At 42.7% G+C, this 19,957-nt stretch overlaps 1 protein-coding gene, 1 long non-coding RNA gene and 1 other non-coding gene across 5 annotated transcripts; 2 read left to right on the top strand and 1 right to left on the bottom strand.

Moving 5' to 3' along the window:
• Positions 1-884: 884 nt before the first annotated feature.
• LOC139580229 (uncharacterized) lies at positions 885-7,007 on the bottom strand. Its single transcript, XR_011676007.1, has 4 exons — positions 6,859-7,007; positions 3,621-3,709; positions 3,040-3,116; positions 885-2,576 (listed from the first exon to the last, which is right to left on the bottom strand). It is a non-coding gene; the product is annotated as an uncharacterized lncRNA (long non-coding RNA).
• On the top strand, positions 1,316-1,388 carry trnav-uac (transfer RNA valine (anticodon UAC)). Its single transcript has one exon. It is a non-coding gene; the product is annotated as a tRNA-Val (tRNA).
• A 257-nt stretch (positions 7,008-7,264) lies between the features above and the next one.
• LOC139581321 (cleavage stimulation factor subunit 2-like) lies at positions 7,265-19,499 on the top strand. 3 transcript variants are annotated; one of them, XM_071410938.1, is made up of 14 exons: positions 7,265-7,403; positions 8,827-8,905; positions 9,449-9,618; positions 9,784-9,920; positions 10,111-10,230; positions 10,443-10,565; positions 10,803-10,902; positions 11,662-11,721; positions 15,148-15,247; positions 17,396-17,892; positions 18,091-18,215; positions 18,295-18,369; positions 18,679-18,838; positions 19,365-19,499. In XM_071410938.1, exons 1-13 carry the CDS (start codon positions 7,322-7,324, stop codon positions 18,799-18,801), a joined length of 1,791 nt encoding a protein of 596 aa, XP_071267039.1. In that variant the 5' UTR covers positions 7,265-7,321; the 3' UTR covers positions 18,802-18,838; positions 19,365-19,499. The 3 variants fall into 3 exon arrangements, with proteins under 3 accessions (XP_071267039.1, XP_071267038.1, XP_071267040.1); XM_071410937.1 differs by having other exon boundaries at positions 19,195-19,499; XM_071410939.1 differs by lacking the exon at positions 11,662-11,721 and having other exon boundaries at positions 19,195-19,499.
• The last annotated feature ends 458 nt before the right edge of the window (positions 19,500-19,957 follow it).

Below are 19,957 nucleotides of genomic sequence, written 5' to 3'. Positions count from 1 at the left end.
CCTATATATAGCCATGTTATTTTCAACTCCCTATGTATAGCCATGTTATTTTCTACTCCCTGTATATAGCCATGTTATTTTCAACTCCCTATGTATAGCCATGTTATTTTCTACTCCCTGTATATAGCCATGTTATTTTCATGGCATTGTTGGAAAATGACCCGTAAGTAAGCATTTTACTCTTAGTCTACGAAGCATGTGACAAATAACATTTGATTTGGAGTGTCCATTTTCTTCATTTTCTGTCAAGTTAATATTGCTATTTCCTATATGTCAGCAGTCTAGTGCCCTCGATGTTGCATGTTTACACTAATTGGCGATTGCACAAAATTGCGATATTACAATGTGCTGCGAAGAGAGGACAGACACTTCGTTTAGTTACTTTGGATTAGAGACCCTCAACCTTAGACTCGCGCTGCAAGTGACTAGAGCGGAAATCGAAGAAGCCAGTCAAGTAGAATGTAGGCAGACAACCAGTTTTACCTCCCGGTAAACGCGAGCCCTTTCTATAGCCTGTGTTGTGGTCACGAGGCTGTCGCACTGTGCCCTGCTTTCCTCACTTGTACAAAACAGGCGACGGAAATGGATAACAGTTTTTCATACCGTATCAGCACGAGTTTGTCCGACGAACCTGTTATATAGAGAGCCTGTCAAATGTTCTCCAATTTATAAAACCGTTATTATAGGTAAATTCACAGTAAAATAAATAACCAAGTGCCTCAAATTATTTCTACAGATCCATAGCACAATCAATCAAAACCAATGCATTCCAGACATTCTGGAAACATGATGTCAGTTGAGTCCGTTAAAAGTTTCGGTTTTGCACAACATTGTAAACTAAAAAACTATGGATCCACCTCAAAGAGAGATACATCGGTGCGGATTAACTGTGTTTTATTATAGGCCAGCATTTTAACGTTCATGCAACGGTTACATTTTGTGATTTTTAGATCGAGTTCACATTTGGTGACTAGTGTCCCTTTCTATGCCGCAGGTGGAGCTGGATCAAAGCAGAAAGGTAGCTATAATACTAACATGACACAACTCAGCAGCGAACCAAATATCTTGCCATTGCAAATGCAGTTGCACACACGACTGCACTCCCCGCCATTATAGGCCTATACAGCTAATAGATTACAACAAGACTGACATTCCACGCTTGTCTTAAAAATGAATATATTAACATCACATAATATTTCTAACAGTTAAATACAGATAGTATAGATTAAACGATATTCATTGTAATGAAGACCATTAAAAACGGGCAAGATGTCTTCATCTATAATACCCTTGCATTTGACCAACGAATTCAGTTGGTTCCATAGTGTAGTGGTTATCACGTCTGCTTTACACGCAGAAGGTCCTGGGTTCGAGCCCCAGTGGAACCACAACTTTTTGATGACCCAAAGAAAACATTCAATGCTCTATACTGATACAATTTTTGACTGATAGCTTTTATGCCAACTGAACGTAATACACTCATCACAAACCAATATCTAAGATCTATTATCTAATGACAATTTAAAACTTATAATTAAAAAATATATCTCAGATGATTACAGATTTAGTTGTCAGTCACTAGTCTACATACCAGTTACCAAACCTACTATGTAATACATTACATGACCAAAGGTATGTGGACACCTGCTCGTCAAACATCTCATTTCAAAATCATGGGCATTATGGAGTTCGTCCCCACTTTGCTGCTAGAACAGCTTTCACTCTTCTGGGAATGCTTTCCACTAGATGTTGCAACATTGCTGCGGGGACTCACTTCCATTCAGCCACAAGAGCATCAGTGAGGTCGGGCACTGATGTTGGGCGATTAGGCCTGGCTCGCAGTCTGCGTTCCAATTCATCCCAAAGAAGTACGATGTGGTTGAGGTCAGGGCTCTGTGCAGACCAGTCAAGTTCTTCCACACCAATCTTGACAAACCGTTTCTGTATGGACCTGGCTTTGTTTCAACATTGTCATGTTTAAAAAGGAAAGGGCCTTGCCCAAACTGTTTCCACAAAGTGTTGGAAGCACAGAATCGTCTAGAATGTCATTGTATACTGTAGCGTTAAGATTTCCCTTCACTGGAACTAAGGGGCCTAGCTCGAACCATGAAAAACAGCCACAGTCCATTATTCCTCCTTCACCAAACTTTACAGTTGGCACTATGCATTGGGGCAGGTAGTGTTCTCCTGGCATCTGCCAAATCCAGATTCGTCCGTCGGACTGCCAGATGGTGAAGTGTGATCCATCACTCCAGAGAATGCGTTTCCACTGCTCCAGAGTCCAATGGCGGCGAGCTTTACACCACTCCAGCCGACGCTTGGCATCTGCTCGGCCATGGAAACTCGTTTGATGAAGCTCCCGACAAACAGTTATTGTGTTAACGTTGCTTACAGGGGCAGTTTGGATCCCGTAGTGAGTGTTGCAACCGAGGACAGATGATTTTTATGCGCTATCTGCTTCAGCACTCAGTGGTCCCGTTCTGTGAGCTTGTGTGGCCTACCACTTTGCGGAGCCGTTGTTGCTCCTAGACGTTTCCACTTCACAATAACAGCACTTATAGTTGATCGGGGCAGCTCTAGCAGGGCAAAGATTTGACAAAATTACTTGTTGGAAAGGTGGCATCCTATGATGGTGCCACGTTGAAAGTATCTGAGCTCTTCAGTAAGGCCATTTTACTGCCAATGTTTGTCTATGGAGATTGCATGGCTGTGTGCTCAATTTTATACACATGTGAACAATGGGTGAGGCTAAAATAGCCAAATCCACTAATTTAAAGGGGTGTCCACATACTTTTGGCCATGTAGTGTATCTCAATAACAAACAAGCTGCCTATTGTAAACTGCATTGTATTAAACTCTTGATTCATGATGAGATCGTTAATCATAGCAATTTATCTGATAAATGACACCTAAGATGTCCAGGCAGGTGACATATTTCAGAATGTAACATGAAATCTGTCATATGGCATAATACTGTAAATATCATGAGGTCAAGCTTTGACCTTGTGATATTTTAAAACAAACTGATAGCCTACTCACATCTCTTCTGTCCAGTGTGACCAATGTTTCTTCACTCCAGGTGTTTTGTTGCATTGCTGCAGTCCAGGTAACCTGCACTGAACAGAAACGCTGTTGTCAATTATTTCGCAAGAGACCACCACATTAATAGCAATTAAAATCGTAAATTATTGTCACACAATTATTGTCATCTCAAATATGTTTGCAAATATATTTAATTTCAAGAGGGAGAATACCCTATTACAAAGTTTTGCAACAATAACATTATACCCAAAGTAATGTATTAAGACTGTGGTTGTATAACTGTTTTTCCAATAGATAGAAAGTACCAGTACTTACAATAATTGAATCCTTGTGGACTAAAATAAACAACCAATGTCATGATCAAACAATGTTTGTTTTTCATCTTGTTTCATCCTGTTTTTCATCTTCAAATGATGGCGCCGGAGGGGATGCCTGCCGTCTTATCGGCTCTTAACCAACCATGCTATTTTTTGTATATTTTTTTTGCGTTGTTCGTAACTTGTTTTGTACATAATGTTGCTGCTACTATCGCTTATGACTGAAAAGAGCTTCTGGACATCAGAACTGCGATTACTCACCTCAGATTAGACAAAGAGTTATTCTTCAATGAGTCGGACGGGAGAGATATACTACAGACACCCGACCAAGCCCAGATCCCCGTCATTCACTGGAGAAGGAAACAGAAATTTAGCGGAAAAAGATCAGGGTGCCATGTGAGGATCAGGCGATGAGTGGCTAATCTGCCTTTTCCTTCTGTCCTGCTAGCTAACGTACAATCGCTGCAAAATAATGGGAAGAACTAAAAGCACTGATATACTACCAACGGGACATTAAAAACTGTAATATCTTATGTTTCACCGAGTTGTGGCTGAATGACAAACATTAAGAACATACAGCTGACGGGTTATACACTCTAATGGCAAGATAGAACAGCAACCTCTGGTAAGACATGGGGCAGGGGCCTATGCATATATGTAAACAACAGCTGGTGCACGATATCTAAGGAAGTCTCAAGGTTTTGCTCGCCTGAGGTAGAGTATCTCATGATAAGCTGTAGACCACACTATCTACCTAGAGTTTTCATATGTATTTTTCATAGCTGTTTACATACCACCGCAGACCGATGCTGGCACTAAAACCACACTCAATGAGCTGTATACCACCATAAGCAAACAGGAAAACGCTCATCCAGAGGCGGCGCTCCTAGTGGCCGGTGACTTTAATGCAGGGAAACTAAAATCAGTTTTACGTCATTTCTAGCAGCACACACAGACATGTACAAAGCTCTCCCTCGCCCTCCATTTGGCAAATCTGACCAGAATTATATCCTCCTGATTCCTGCGTACAAGCAAAACTTAAAGTAGGAAGCACCAGTGACTCTGTCTCTAAAAAAGTGGTCAGATGAAGCAGATGCTAAACTACAAGACTGTTTTGCTAGCACAGACTGGAATATGTTCCGGGATTCTTCCGATGGCATTGAGGAGTACACCACATCAGTTACTGGCTTTATCAATAAGTGCATCGAGGACATCGTCCCCACAGTGACTGTACGTACATACCCCAACCAGAAACTATGGATTACAGGCAACATCCGCACTGAGCTGAGCTAAAGGGTAGAGTTGCCGCTTTCAAGGAGCAGGACTCTAACCCGGAAGCTTACAAGAAATCTTGCTTTTCCCTCCGACGAACCATCAAACAGACAAAGTCCCAATACAGACTAAGATCAAATCGTACTACACCGGCTCTGACGCTCGTCAGATGTGGAAGGGCTTGCAAACTATTACAGACTACAAAGGGAAGCACAGCCGAGAGCTGCCCAGTGACACGAGCCTACCAGACGAGCTAAATAACTTCTATGCTCACTTCAAGGCAAGTAACACTGAAGCATGCATGATCGCATCAGCTGTGCGATCACGTGTCTGTGTGATCACGCTCTCCGCAGCCGATGTGAGTAAGACTTTCAAACAGGTCAACATTCACACGGCCGCAGGGCCAGACGGATTACCAGGACATGTACTCTGAGCATGTACTGACCAACTGGCAAGTGTCTTCACTGACATTTTCAACCTCTCCCTGTCCGAGTCTGTAATACCAACATGTTTCAAACAGATCACCACAGTCCCTGTGCCCAAGAGCACTAAGGTAACCTGCCTAAATGACTACCGCCCAGTAGCAATCACGTCTGTAGCCATGAAATGCTTAGAAAGGCTGGCCATGGCTCACATCAACACCATTATCCCAGAAACCCTAGACCCACTCCAATTTGCATACCGCACCAACAGATCCACAGGTGATGCAATCTCTATTGCACTCCACACTGCCCTTTCACACCCGAACAAAAGGAACACCTATGTGAGAATACTATTCATTGACTACAGCTCAGCGTTCAACACCATAGTGCCCTCAAAGCTCATCACTAAGCTAAGGACCCTGGGACTAAACACCTCCCTCTGCAACTGGATCCTGGACTTCCTGACGGGCTGCCCACAGGTGGTAAGGGTAGGTAACAACACATCCGCCACTATGATCCTCAACACGGGGGCCCCTCAGGGGTGCGTGCTCAGTTCAATCCTGTACTCCCTGTTCACTCATGACTGCACAGCCAGGCACGACTCCAACACCATCATTAAGTTTGCTGATGACACAACAGTGGTAGGCCTGATCACTGACAACGATGGGACAGCCTATAGTGAGGCCGTGTGGTGCAAGGACAACAACCTTTGTTGTTATTTACTGCTGCTCTTTAATGACTTGTTATTCTTATCCCTTAGCCTTTTTTTAAGGTATTTTCTTAAAACTGTATTGTTGGATAAGGGCTTGTAAGTAAGCATTCTTATCCCTTAGCCTTTTTTTAAGGTATTTTCTTAAAACTGTATTGTTGGATAAGGGCTTGTAAGTAAGCATTTCACTGTAAGGTCTACACCTGTTTTATTCAGTGCATGTGACAAATACAATTTGATTTGATCTTGTTAGTTAGCACCCCCTACTGTTAAATCTGTTCTTTACAGGGTCCCAGGGCTTTCCAAGAGGTGAGGTAAGGATACAGCACTTTCTCAGGCCAGTCTTGTAATACAGATTTGAGAACCCACTTCTAGCTGATGCAGGATGATATACTTGCCAATTTTGCTGCCACAATGCACATTCTAACTTTCTCAAAGACTTTCTCCCCTCCGCCCTAATAAATGTTATTCCATAATTAGTATAGCACATGACTAAACACTGACTTCACATTAAATCGTTTGAATGTGATAAATCTTGCAGGTAGTGACCAATTCTCCATTGCCAGGCATTTCTAAAATAATTTTGGGAATAAACAAACTATGAGGACATCCTTTTTAAAAGCCAGCCATTCATAAACTAAGCTCAACCCAAGTTAACATGTTTGCCCCTTTACAAAATTAAACAATGACGGAAACTAGCTTGCTAACTGCAAATAAGATATTTGCCACTGTCTGATACAGTAATGTTACTGTTAGTGTGATACTGACAGCTAGTGGTAGTCTGGCACTGTACTAGCCAGTCCACGTGGAGGAACCATCTAATAATTCAAAAGGTAAACTAATCTAGCTAGCTTGTTTGCAAAATTGGGATAGATACATATTGCTAGGTGTAGAATAGTTGACACAAGTGTTGAACTTAAGTCATCACTTCAAGCTCCTTGTCTCTACTAGGAAGATAGTTAGATAACGTTACCCCAAAGATTATAATAACTTTCATCTGTGATTGGACTGTAACAGTGTAACAAGTTAGCTAGTCAGGACTAAGCTTGATAACATATGCCTACACATATCATTCGTTTCAACTTTAGCTACTTACCAAATAATAACATCTATACATTCTGTATTCGCACACTTGACTTGTTTAGCTAGCTAAATAAACACTTGTATGAAGCAGTAAATAAAAAAATATTCGACACCAGAGGTCTCTGAAATAAAACTTTCGTGCGCATGCAAAACGTTACGCACTGCAACAAACGACGCCCCCTAGTGGACAAAGAGACTGCTGTGTTTTTCCCGCCAAATGTGAAGTCATGTATGCAAATGTGATAGTAAGATATTTGCGTTTATACAGTACTTTTATTGAAATCGTTTATTTTATGTGGACAACATTGGAAACGTTTAGCTCCTTTCATTCATTATATCAATGACTCCTCACTGCAAGGAGAAATGAAGGATGCGTTTGAAAATAGGTATTCAAACGAGGCCCACTCATAAACCGGATGGTGTTACACTTTAAAGTGTAGAATTTCATTTTGCTACACCGTTATCATTCCCCGAAAATGGCGACTTTAGCAGCTGCTGCTGTTGTTGCTGCCGCTGGCAGAGATCCCGCTGTTGACCGTTCATTGCGCTCTGTATTTGGTACGTTTATTTATAGAGTAATACTAGTTGTTTCAAAAGTGTATATATGTCGGAGAATAAGTTAGTACTTATGTGACCGCTAGTCTAGCGAGCTGGCTAGTTTGCAAAACGCGCTACAGTAGCGTTAGCTAGCTTCCTTTAGCCGACGCGTTTTCACTGAAATGTTTCCAAGATCTGTATCAACATTATTTTTATAGTATGCCTCACGTTAGCTAAACTAGTCATCTCTGTCAGTATCACGAAAGCTTAGCCAGAATCAGGGTTGACGGGAGTCGTTGACATTATATGGCGATTCCTCTAAAACCATAATCTAGTTCACACGAAACTGTGGCTAACTATACATGTAAGGTAATCAGTCAATTTAAATTAATTCATTAGGCCCTAATCTCAGGATTGCACATGACTGGGCAGGGGCATAGCCATGGGTGGGCCTGGGAGGGCATAGGTCCACCAACTGGGGAGCCAGTCCCAGCCAATCAGAATTAGTTTTTCTCCACAAGGGCTTTATTACAGACATAAATACTCCTCCGTTTCGTCAGCTGTCCTGGTGGCTGGTCTCAGACGATCCCGCATGTGAAGAAGCTGGATGTGGATGTCCTGGGCTGGCATGGTCACACTTGGTGTGGTTTTTAGTCCGGTTGGATATACTGCCAAATTCTCTAAAATGACATTGGAGATGGCTTATGGTAGAGAAATTAACATTAAATTCTGTGGCAACAGCTCTGGTGGATATTCCTGCAGTCAGCATGCCAATTGCACGCTCCCTCAACTTGAGACATCTCTGGAGTTGTGACAAAACTGCACATTTTAGTGGCCTTTCATTGACTCCTGCATAATGTGCACCTGTGTAATGACCATGCTGTTTAATCATCTTCTTGATATGACACACCTGTCAGGTGGATGGCTTATGTTGGCAAATGAGAAATGCTCACTAACAGGGATGTAAACAAATTTGAGCGAAATAAGTTTTCTGTGCATATGGAACATTTTATTTCTGAGATTATTTCAGCTCATTAAACATGGGACCAACACTTTTTGTTTATTTTTGTTCAGTATAGTTAGTTTGCAACACAGGTTTACACTTAGCTAGCTATGTGTATAGCTAGTTAGTTATATATCTTGCTAATGGTGTCATAATAGTCTTGGTCATAATTATATCACATAGCTAGCAGTGCTGTCTGCAGCAGGTGGTTAGCTAGCTAGCTAATTTGCTGTTTGTTGTTTCACAGACAACAGTAATGGGAACTAACAGGTCTGGCGCTTCCAAAATCGTTAACTAGCCAAAGTCCTGCGATCCAGGCTGTGTACGCAATTTTTTTCAGTTAACATTTATTGTTATCTAGGTACCAAGGATTCTTGTATTCTATAAGTTTCTCTACAACTCAGTCAAATTGCTGACTGGAACTCTTACTCAATTTCCCAGTGGGAAACATTCCATATGAGGCCACAGAGGAGCAACTGAAAGACATTTTTTCAGAAGTCGGTCTCGTTGTCAGCTTTAGGTAAGTGAGTAGTCTTAGTGTCACTCTGTCTCCTTTTTACCCCATTAAACACCAGCGTTAACCCCCAAAATATATTTACCAGCTTTCTGGTTGACCTATTTCTGAGAAACTTCCCATCACCAAAGGAGAATCTATAATCTGGAAGGCCTTACCAGTCGGTATGAGTTATATGTGTACGGTAAAATAAAAGTTGAGATCAGCATTTTACGAAGCGGGCTCTCACAAGTCCTGGTTCTCCGTAGTAGTTGCCAGGCGAGATGAATGCGCTGTCCCAGATTTTTGTTAACTATGGAAATGTTGGATATAAATGCTTATTTTCACACATTTTGTAACCTGTACCAACTGGTAAGGCATTCCGGATGGTAATTTGCCTTCTGTGACGGTAAAAGTTTATCGGAAGTAGGTTAACCAAAGAGCTGGTAAATGTTTTTGGGGATACGGGACCTAGCCTTCAGCGACATGAGCCCAGGTCTCCCCCGGGGGGAAGGGGCTGGCTTTTATGATACCTGTGAAAATGGTTTGTAAGCCTAGACTCTCTTCTAGGTTGGTGTATGATAGGGAGACAGGCAAGCCAAAGGGATATGGCTTCTGTGAGTATCAGGACCAGGAGACGGCCCTCAGTGCCATGCGGAACCTGAACGGAAGAGAGTTCAGCGGCCGAGCTCTCCGTGTCGACAATGCTGCTAGTGAAAAAAACAAAGAGGAGCTCAAGAGTAAGTATCCACTGTTGAGCGCTATTAACCACACTGCAGTGCACTATTAACCACTAAGAGAATTTGAAGAGCAGATGGGCCATGTTTTGCTGCTTCTCAATAATTGGCAGAGATGTTAGCTCTCAGCACGACTCTTAGGACATATCTTCTGTTGTCGTCCCCCAGGTTTGGGGACAGGAGCCCCCATTATTGAGTCTCCCTACGGGGACAACATCATGCCAGACGAGGCTCCGGAGTCTATTAGCAGAGCTGTGGCCAGTTTGCCCCCAGAGCAGATGTTTGAGCTCATGAAACAGATGAAAGTGAGTCTGTTCTCTCTATAGACTCTATGCACAGTGACTGCTGCTGTTTTCCCAGTATCCTTGTATTGAGATTGTATATAATCACATTATAGCAGGATAGTCCATGCTCAGACGGTCATTTGTGGATAATCCAAAGACAAATTAATTGGAATACATTGGACTCACATTGTGGTGTAATTACCCCCTCCAGCTGTGTGTGCAAAACAGTCCCCAGGAGGCCAGGAACATGCTGTTGCAGAACCCCCAACTGGCCTTTGCTTTGCTGCAGGCCCAGGTTGTCATGAGGATCGTAGACCCTGAGATTGCCCTGGTGAGACTTGGTTATTCTGAAGTATTGTTCAACTTGGGGTTAGGTGGAAGCACCAGTGTTGTGGATGTCTTACTGACTTTAGAGCATAGCTGGTCAGAGGCTTTTCTCTTTGAGCATGAAGTCATTCAGAGCTGATATTGGTTGCACATGTTCTCGTCGAGAGAGGTGTCAACGTGTAACCTGGATGTTCCTTTGTTTGACCCCCACTGCAGAAAATGCTTCACCGTCAAACCCCAGTGCAGCCATTGGTTCCCAACAGTCAAGCTGGGCCAGTGCCTGTGGCAAACCAGCCTATTCCCCCGGCCAATGCTCCAGTCTCCCAGTCACAGCCCATGGTGAATCCACTTTGATGACACCTTCACACACTGTCATATAGCTAGCAAAATTGTGTCATTTAATTAGAATTTAGATCAACTTAAGTCATCTGGCTGTTTTCTACATCTATTAGATCAACCTACACAATCTCTAAAGCTAAATCTAGGATCCAGATTTAATATTTATTTTTTGATAATTGTTACACGATGCATGTCTGCTGTTCCCTGTGCTAATGTCTGGTTGTGTGTGCTGGTCAGCCGGGCATGCACATGAACGGAGCTCCTCAGATGATGCAGCCCCCTCCCATGGGTGGGGGACCTGGGCCCATGCCAGGACAGGGACCTGTGGGACCACCAGGTAAGGAGACACACACAGCCTCTCTGTATCTGGAAGTCAAAGGAGCACCCCTGTTGTGCTTCCCTTTGCCATTTCACCCCAGGCGGGATACAGCCACGTATGAGAATTCCTCAGGGAGGTCCGTTCTTATCGATAGGGGACAAGGTAATCTAACATACCTGTGTCTACAATTTAGGCTATTTAAAAATAAAAATAAATGTTTGGCATCACCATCCACCCACCCACCCATCCATTCCTGGTCAGTGGTCCCAGTGCTTCAATTTATATATTTTCCAATTAAGTCTTTGCTTTATCACATTTTGCCCTCTGATTTTATTTTCATGTCTTCCTTTTCGCCATTGCTCTTTGTTGACACTAGGTGGCAGTGGGAACTAGTGGTTGAAGAGCTTCAGGCCTGGGGTTACCTCGGGTGGCGGAAATGCTCATAGCATTGCCATTAGAAACATAACTTAATGGATCAGATAGGATTGTCCAACTATGTAGATATCAATGAGACTTTTTTTTTTTTGGAGGGTGGTACTGAGGTATATTTCTTTCTGCAATATATTTGTTTAACATTTTCACCACTAAATGCACCTCATCCACTTCAGCCATCCATATCAGTTACGATTTAGTGCTGCTTTCTGTATGCTCTGAACTGTTGCTGTGAAGTCTGGTCTTCTCTCTGTCAGTGTGACATGTGATGGTATGCTCCTATGTGTTGCTGCTTTGCTCTCTGAGTTGTGTGTCTCCTGTTCTTTTCACTTAATGCTGGCTCAGGAAACCTCCAGCACTCACCCGTAGGATCATCTGGGCAGGCTGCTATCGAGCGACCTCAAGGTATCACCCTAACCCTAGGCTCCGGCCTGCCTCCCGAGACTCCAGCCAGGCAAACAGGGCTGTTATGATCTGGCTACAGCCTGACGACCGGGGCTGGAGCGCTCTTATGTCTTATATTTGCTATGTAAAACACAAGGAACTTTTGAGGGCAGAAGTTGCACGTCGAACTTGAGGAACATCTCACAAGAGCAGTAGTTGAGTAGGCGTCCTGTCAGAATAAATGCATTTAGGTCATTTATAAATGTTTTATTAATCTGACTGGTCATGCATAGGGCTGTTGCTGTGACCGTATTACCACCACACCGGCTGTCATGAAGGCAGTCAAATTCCACGTGACCATTTAGTCACAGTGATTAGGAATCTCCAAGCTCTGATGCTGCTGGACATTAGTAGCATACCAAACTTGCTAACTGCCTGCCTGGTACTCAGCACTCTTGTCCCTCTAATCACTCTGACATCAATGCAAAGGTAGTCAAATCTAATCAATCGCTTGATGAGAGCCCATGAGCTCATGTGGCGCAACATTTCTATATGCTATGCAAATGCATGAGAACAGAGTGATGGCCTCTAGTAAAGAGAGGAGCATCCCATCATCTTTCTATAGGCTTTAATATTTTTCAACTTTCCTAATATTAAGCACATTGCTTATTTTCATGATTATGAACCACAGGAAAAGCATCTCCATTCGCTATTTACGTCCATAGATTACACATTTTTTCCCCCGCTGCCCCTGTTTTGATACAGGTGCATAATGGTACATTCTATAAAAAATAAATATAAAAAAAATTCACACGTGTATATGCAAAGACAAGATTAAATCAAGATTAGTCTGAGGGGTGACAATATTAGCCTATCCCTTGTGAATTATATATTATCACCTGTGAATGATGCCCATCATAAGAAACAATGCCTTTAAAAAATATATATATTTTTAAATCAATTTTTTTTTTTTATTATTATAAAAAAATCTTCCGAATCATAGTTGCACACCTCATGTAGCCTAACTCATGGGCCTTTATGTTTGGTTAAGGTTTGTATCAACAAAAGGGGCCAGAAAATGTCTTAAAATTAATCACTTTAGGCTTTACACCCCTTGTAAAGCGGATTAACTGGCATACATAAACAGCGCGTGAGTTTAAAGTTTGGGGAAGATCATTTTCACCATTAAAAATGCACCTTTTTATAATAAAAGCATTACATGCATAATTGCATTTGCGGTCACTTTTGATAATAGTATTTTCCTGCTAATGGAATATTCACGTTTATAGCCTACTACCATGTGCGCTTATAATGTGAAGAAATAGCCTAATAGTTTATCAAAATTTTTAAGCTAAACGTTCTGATCTGTTGCGTCGCCCACATTGCGTAAATGGTTTTTGGATGCTAGTGGTTGTATCAATGTGGGATCTATTGCATCCCACAACTGTCCCAGACTATGTTTGGAATATTTATTTCTTGAATAGAATAGGTCAACTTTTTTGTATTATGGGGGATAGTAGATTGACATAGGCTAGAGCTTTTGCTCTTCGTTAGGCCTGCCAGTGTTGCAGTGGTGGTTCTGGGGGGGGGGGGGGGGGGCAGTGCCCCTGTGACAACAATTTTGGACCCCCTTGTGGCCCCCCTAAATGTGGAGTATGAAATCATTTTTACATACCTAATTTTTGCTATCGTTCTTTTTTTACATCCGTTATTAGACAGTGGCAACGATGATGATTATAAACATCGTCTTTTGCCTGCTAATGCCTTCAATGCAGTGAAGAAAACGTTGACAACAATAACGTCTAATGTAACTGGCCCCTCTAACAGTACAACTGGCCCCAGCTTGGCCACTGCGGTGTTGGCTGACAAAGTAAATGTGGACAGTTCTTCCAAAATCTTCAATATGCACCTCGGAATTGGATAAGGACGCGCGCAGTTGCGTCCCGGATGTCTGTCATTTGTAGCCTATGAGAAAGACCCGATCACGCGATGTGAGTGAGAGGTGATTGGGAAAGCAGGGAGAAGGACACAAAGGCCACTGGCTGCAAAAGTAATGTTTTTTTTGGGGGGGGTGCATTACGGCCACAAAGGGGATGCCGCAGTAAACTTCTAGGTGTTATCAAGTGCTTGTCAGATTGTGACTGGTGTAGTTTGTACACCCTGCCCAAAAAAACTAAGTAGAGCTCATGCCTTTCAAGCAACTTTTTCCAAATCCTCATGAGTCGCATCATGCAGCCTTACAATGTATAAAAAATCTAAACGTATAGCCCAACGTTTGTAGCGCAACTAAAGTTACATTAATAACTTTAAATTAAGCATATATGAGTACCTGTTTCTTTGTTAACCACTCAACACAGAATAGCACATCGCACTCCCTCAAATCGTTTTGGAGAAAATATCCTTTCTATTTTATACAGCTTTGTTCAATTGTGTTCTTCATACTATAAAATAATGCCATGGAATTCTAAGCAAATATTGTCTACTAAATGAACTAGTATATGGCATAGCCAGATCAGGACCTAACATAAGGACAACTGAGTATGCTATTCTGTTCTTCTGAAATAGACTACATTTTCTTCATATCGTGTTTCTTTAGACCTGTCTAATATAATTAATGGATTTATTGTGAAGGTGTAGGCTATAATTACATTGATTTATTAGACTTTTAAAAATGTAGATGTTCCAAAGATCTGTATCAGGGGCTTGTAGGTTGTGTAGATGCTAAATATTATGTTAATTAACCCGCTAAATATTATGTTAATTAACCCGCCACAACCATAGTCATGCATACAGTTACAGAAATATGGGTTTGCTTCAGGCTAACAATACCCATTGTTATAAAAACCTGTCATGTCATAGTTTGGGAGATGAGTTTGGTGCAACTGCAAATTATGACTGAATAGTCCCAAGGTACAAGGGTGATTTTAATGACTTAGGTGATTACTGTAGTTGCACAATGTTCCTTAGGCCCGTATGAACAAATATAAATTCCATTTGGAGGAATAGGATTAATGCATTTTTTTCTAGCACGTATCTGTGTTGTAGACGTTGACCTGCTGTTTTTGTAATTGCATGAGAACACCCCCGTGGTCTGTTTTATGTCACTAACGCATCTTCTGTTGACGTGACCAGACGTACAAGTAGCCAAACCACTTGAATGCAGATCATTTTCAAAGATGTGCCGTGCTCCTTTTGTGCGAGACCTCCCTCTTTGGTAGAGTACTACCCTGTTCCGCTGTCCCTCGGTCCTCTCTGTCTGTGGTGTGATGATGAGCGGTGTCGCTGCTGTGGTTAGTGTGACCTGTGGTGTCTGTGTCTGTCTGTCTAGTGTGACCTATGGGAGGGATGTGATATGACCATAGAATGAAGCATTAAGGTGTAGTGAGTGATGTCGTGTGGTGTCCCTCGTACATGTCTATGTTTGACTGATGTGTGTTCCCCCCTCAGGACCAGGTGGTATCCCTCCCAGAGGTCTGCTTGGCGATGGCCCCAACGACCCCAGAGGAGGAACCCTGCTCTCTGTCACAGGAGAGGTCATCGAACCCAGGTGAGGGAAGAGTAGGGCTGTGGCATATTCTGAGTCGTCCTTATGCTAGTCGTCCTTATGCTAGTCGTCCTTATGCTAGTCGTCCTTATGCTAGTCGTCCTTATGCTAGTCGTCCTTATGCTAGTCGTCCTTATGCTAGTCGTCCTTATGCTAGTCGTCCTTATGCTAGTCGTCCTTATGCTAGTCGTCCTTATGCTAGTCGTCCTTATGCTAGTCGTCCTTATGCTAGTCGTCCTTATGCTAGTCGTCCTTATGCTAGTCGTCCTTATGCTAGTCGTCCTTATGCTAGTCGTCCTTATGCTAGTCGTCCTTATGCTAGTCGTCCTTATGCTAGTCGTCCTTATGCTGTCGTCCTTATATCTTTAATACATTATAAGGCTGCATGTTTCAACGAATGGTGATTTTTTTTTTTTTTTTTTAAGTGTCATGAAAGGAAAGCACTTCGCACTGTTTCTTTTGAAGGCTGCACACACTACATCAGTCTCTCATTCACAATCTGACAAGCACTTGATAATATTCCCACGCACTATTCTCAATTTTAATCTGGTCTTTACATTAGCCAACTAATGTGTGGAATTATTTTAGATTTAGTGGCCAACCCCTAAAAAAAGTCTATAGCCTGCACTCGAATAGAGGTTACCTGGAACTTTTTCAATATGCCATGTAGGCTACACCGTTTTGTCATTCTGAATGTAATAAATATAGCAGCATGAGAAAGCTGGGATCCACTTATTATATAGTGGCTAATTCAAAACTGTTTTCACATGCGTTTGTGCAATGACTGGCTTATAAGCACACATTTCACTAGGCTCTGTAGGCTATGGGCTCTCAATTGGGATCTTGGGCCTATAGGCTACTGGTGCGTTCAAGACATCTGGAAAAATAAGAGGTCAAATCTTCAGGTCGGAGCTATAGAAAGAGGCCCGAGTTCCCAAGTTGAAATTCCGAGTTGGATTACCCCAGTTGTCTTGAACGCACTGAAGTCTGATATTTCCTAGTTTTGAAAGCAGCCTAATGTCCATTGCTCGTGTTTCTTGACCCAAGCAAGCCTCGTGAGACCTAATTTCATCATAGTGCTTGATGGTATTTGCGACTGCACTTTAAGGAAACATTCAAAGTTAATTTCTTAAAGTAATGATGGACTGTCATTTATCTTTGCTTATTTGAGCTGTTCTTGCCATAGTATGGACTTGGTCTTTTACCAAATAGGGCTATCTTCTGTATACCACCCCTACCTCGTCACAACACAACTGATTGGCTCAAACGCATTACGAAGGAAAGAAATTCCACAAATTAACTTTTTAAGAAGGCACACCTGTTAATTGAAATGCATTCCAGGTGACATCATGAAGTTGGTTGAGAGAATGTCAAGAGTGTGCAAAGCTGTCTTCAAGGCAAAGGGTGGCTATTTTAAGAATCTCAAGTATAAAATATATTTTGATTTGTTATTAACAATTTATTTTTGTTACTACATGATTCCATATGTGTTATTATATAGTTTTGATGTATTCACTATTATTCTACAGTGTAGAAAATGTAAAAATAAAGAAAAACCCTTGAATGAGTAGGTGTGTCCAAACTTTTGACTGGTACTATGAGTATTCACTCTCCTGAGTCAATACTTTGTATACTGAACAAAAATATTAACGCACATGTAACAATTTTACTGATTTACAGTTCATATAAGGAAATCAGTCAATTGAAACTTTTGACTGGTACTGTATGTAGTAGGTCTAGCCTATAGAAAGCTGATGGATCCTCTTTTTAATAGAGGTCATCTCAACTCTGTTTTCTCACGCCATTGCAGAGCATAGCCTATAGAAATGTTGCACAACAGGAACACTTTATTCCATGCATCAACTAGCTGAGGTGCTGACTCTCGCTGTGCAACAGGTCATCCTATTATTCTGAATGCCAGGGCTCTCGTGTTTTGATTTGATTTTCGATTTAATTTGTATTGAAGTCGGTGATTTAGAGAGACAATAGAGCGCTGAGTACCGGCGGTAATATGGTCACCGTAACAGCCCTAGGGAAAAGCCATAGACTCAGAAGCACCATTGTGTAGTTCGTCATTTGAATTGATCTGTTGCATTCTTATAGCACCTCTCAATGTCTGAATGACTCTTATTCCGTGTTCTTTGTGTCCAGTCGAGGAGGAGGCTTCATCGGGGCCCCCCCACCACACCAGGGGCCCCCCATGCACATGAACCAGATGGCTGGCGGGCCTCCTCTGGACATGAGGCCACCCCATGACATGAGGGGACCCCCCATGGGTGAACCCAGGGGCATGATGGGAGAGCCCCGGGGACCCCCCATGGGTGAACCCAGGGGCATGATGGGAGAGCCCCGGGGACCCCCCATGGGTGAACCCAGGGGCATGATGGGAGAGCCCCGGGGTCCCCCCATGGGTGAACCCAGGGGCATGATGGGAGAGCCCCGGGGTCCCCCCATGGGTGAACCCAGGGGCATGATGGGAGAGCCCCGGGGACCCCCCATGGGTGAACCCAGGGGCATGATGGGAGAGCCCCGGGGACCCCCCATGGGTGAATCCAGGGGCATGATGGGAGAGCCCCGGGGACCCCCCATGATGGAGCAGCGGGGACCCCCCATGATGGAGCCCAGGGGACCCCCGATGGAGAACAGAGGTAACCAAATCACAGTATTAACAAGTCCAATTAACAACTTTTTTTCTTTTTCCTCTTAGCAGACATTTTATAAAGAGCATTTTTGCCATCATTTAGAACTATGTACAAAACAGGTGGACAAGCGCCTGTGCTTAAACTAGTTAGGTCTGATCAGCAATGAATGAGTAACCTGGTGAGGAATGGCTGTTGTTTCTCAAGGTCGGGACCCCCGAGCGGTGGACCCCCGTGGACCAGTGTCGGGCCAGAGGGTGCCCACTGCACAAGGAATGCAGGGGCCCCCCCCTCACACCATGAATACTAATGCCCCTCCACCTGCCAGACCGGTACAGACTACCTACAGCTAAGTCTTTACTACATTAGATGCTATGTCAATGAAAACTGCTCTAATAACTGTTTGTTCAGGGTCCTGGTACACCACAGTCCGGAGGTAGCTTCAGCCCAGGGCAAAGCCAGGTGACCTCACAGGACCATGAGAAGGTGGGTGTGGCTTGTCACTGGTTCACAATGACATCAAAATGCCTGGATAGATGGTAAACGATAATGGTTGATTGTCTGCTGTCTAGAGAAACTGGACTATCAAGATTGACAAGGTCTGCACTACATTCTGTAGTTATTCCATGGAAAAATCTTAACATTTTCACTGTAAACTAGTTTTAGCTGATAACTATTTTTAAAGATTGGACTTTCCATCTCATCATGCTTTTTGCGGTCTTTTGTTCTCACATTACTGTTATTATCTGATCTGAGAGCAGTGTGGTTCACCAGTCTGTCTATGATGTTCTTCAGGCCGCCTTGATCATGCAGGTGCTGCAGCTGACCCCAGAACAGATCGCCATGCTGCCCCCAGAACAGAGGCAGAGCATCCTCGTCCTCAAAGAGCAGATCCTGAAGACCACCGGGGCACCCTGAATAACCCCACCCACACACCCACACCCATAGGCTCAAGGTAACACATGGGGTTTGTTCACAAAGATGTAACATTGCAGAACGTTCAGATGGAACTGTATGATGTAGAACATATATGCTAGACGGGCATTGTGGCATCGCTAGTCGTTGTATTTCTTTCTGAACTATTCAGAACAATTTTACATCACTGAACGCACTGAATTACCTCTCAAGTGAGGTAATTCCCCCTTTCCATGACGAGTGACGTGAGATTCCATTTTCCTTGATTAAGCGTTCTGTCTTCTCAGTGGCGATGTCAGCATGTTTTGCATTGTGGCTCAGTTGTGGAACACCCTCTAATTAATCTACACATGATCTCCCTGGAGAATACTGACCCTTCCTGGTTGTGTTTTCAAGACTGTCACAGGACCCCGACACCCCTGTCCCCCTGTAACCTCGCCGTTGGATTGATCAGAAGACGTCACCTCACTTCAAACATTTTGTAGATTGTTTTGTATTATATGGGCTTTTTTTAATGGAAGTTTGAAGTGTTAGTGATTTGAAAAATGTCTGTTATTCTTTTGAAGGGGAACACTTCATAGTCAGTTCAACTGAGAGAAGCGTTGCTGGATGTTACGTGATGCCCAACCCTTTTCATTTTGTGGCTGAAACCTGTTGCCTGTCTGGATATTTGTTCAATTAAATAAACTTTTCAAAAGATACTGTTCACAAATTTTTGCATGAATGTATTTATTCAGATGAGCTGTTGGTATGTACAGAAGAGAATTAAAGTGTCATTTTAGACTACAAAGTGATCTATTTGCTTATAAAAGCGACAGAATCAAGACAAAAAAGAATGTGAAATAATTGTGTAGGGTCAGAGAGAACATGGAGTCTTCCCTGTTACATAATTGTAAGGGAAGTACACTTCATAAGAACATCATTCCTATCTGATTTGGAACACATTCCCTGGCTGACTGGCAATGCCTCACCCTCCTTTCCTTCCAGTCATGTCATTGACAAGGAAATGGAGATTGATTATACTATAGGGCTTTAATGTAGGAGTATTGTGTCCTTCTGTGGCCACACCCCTTGAAAGCACAAAACAACACTTAAGCATCTAAGGTGGGTGTATCAGTTATCTTGCCCAAGCTACCATTTCTGTAAAAGAAAATTAAAA

Source organism: Salvelinus alpinus, chromosome 7 (genome assembly GCF_045679555.1).
Source record: "Salvelinus alpinus chromosome 7, SLU_Salpinus.1, whole genome shotgun sequence".
NCBI lineage: Eukaryota > Metazoa > Chordata > Actinopteri > Salmoniformes > Salmonidae > Salvelinus > Salvelinus alpinus.
Note: the sequence above shows the minus strand (reverse complement) of the source record. Positions and strands in the feature narration are given on the sequence as shown.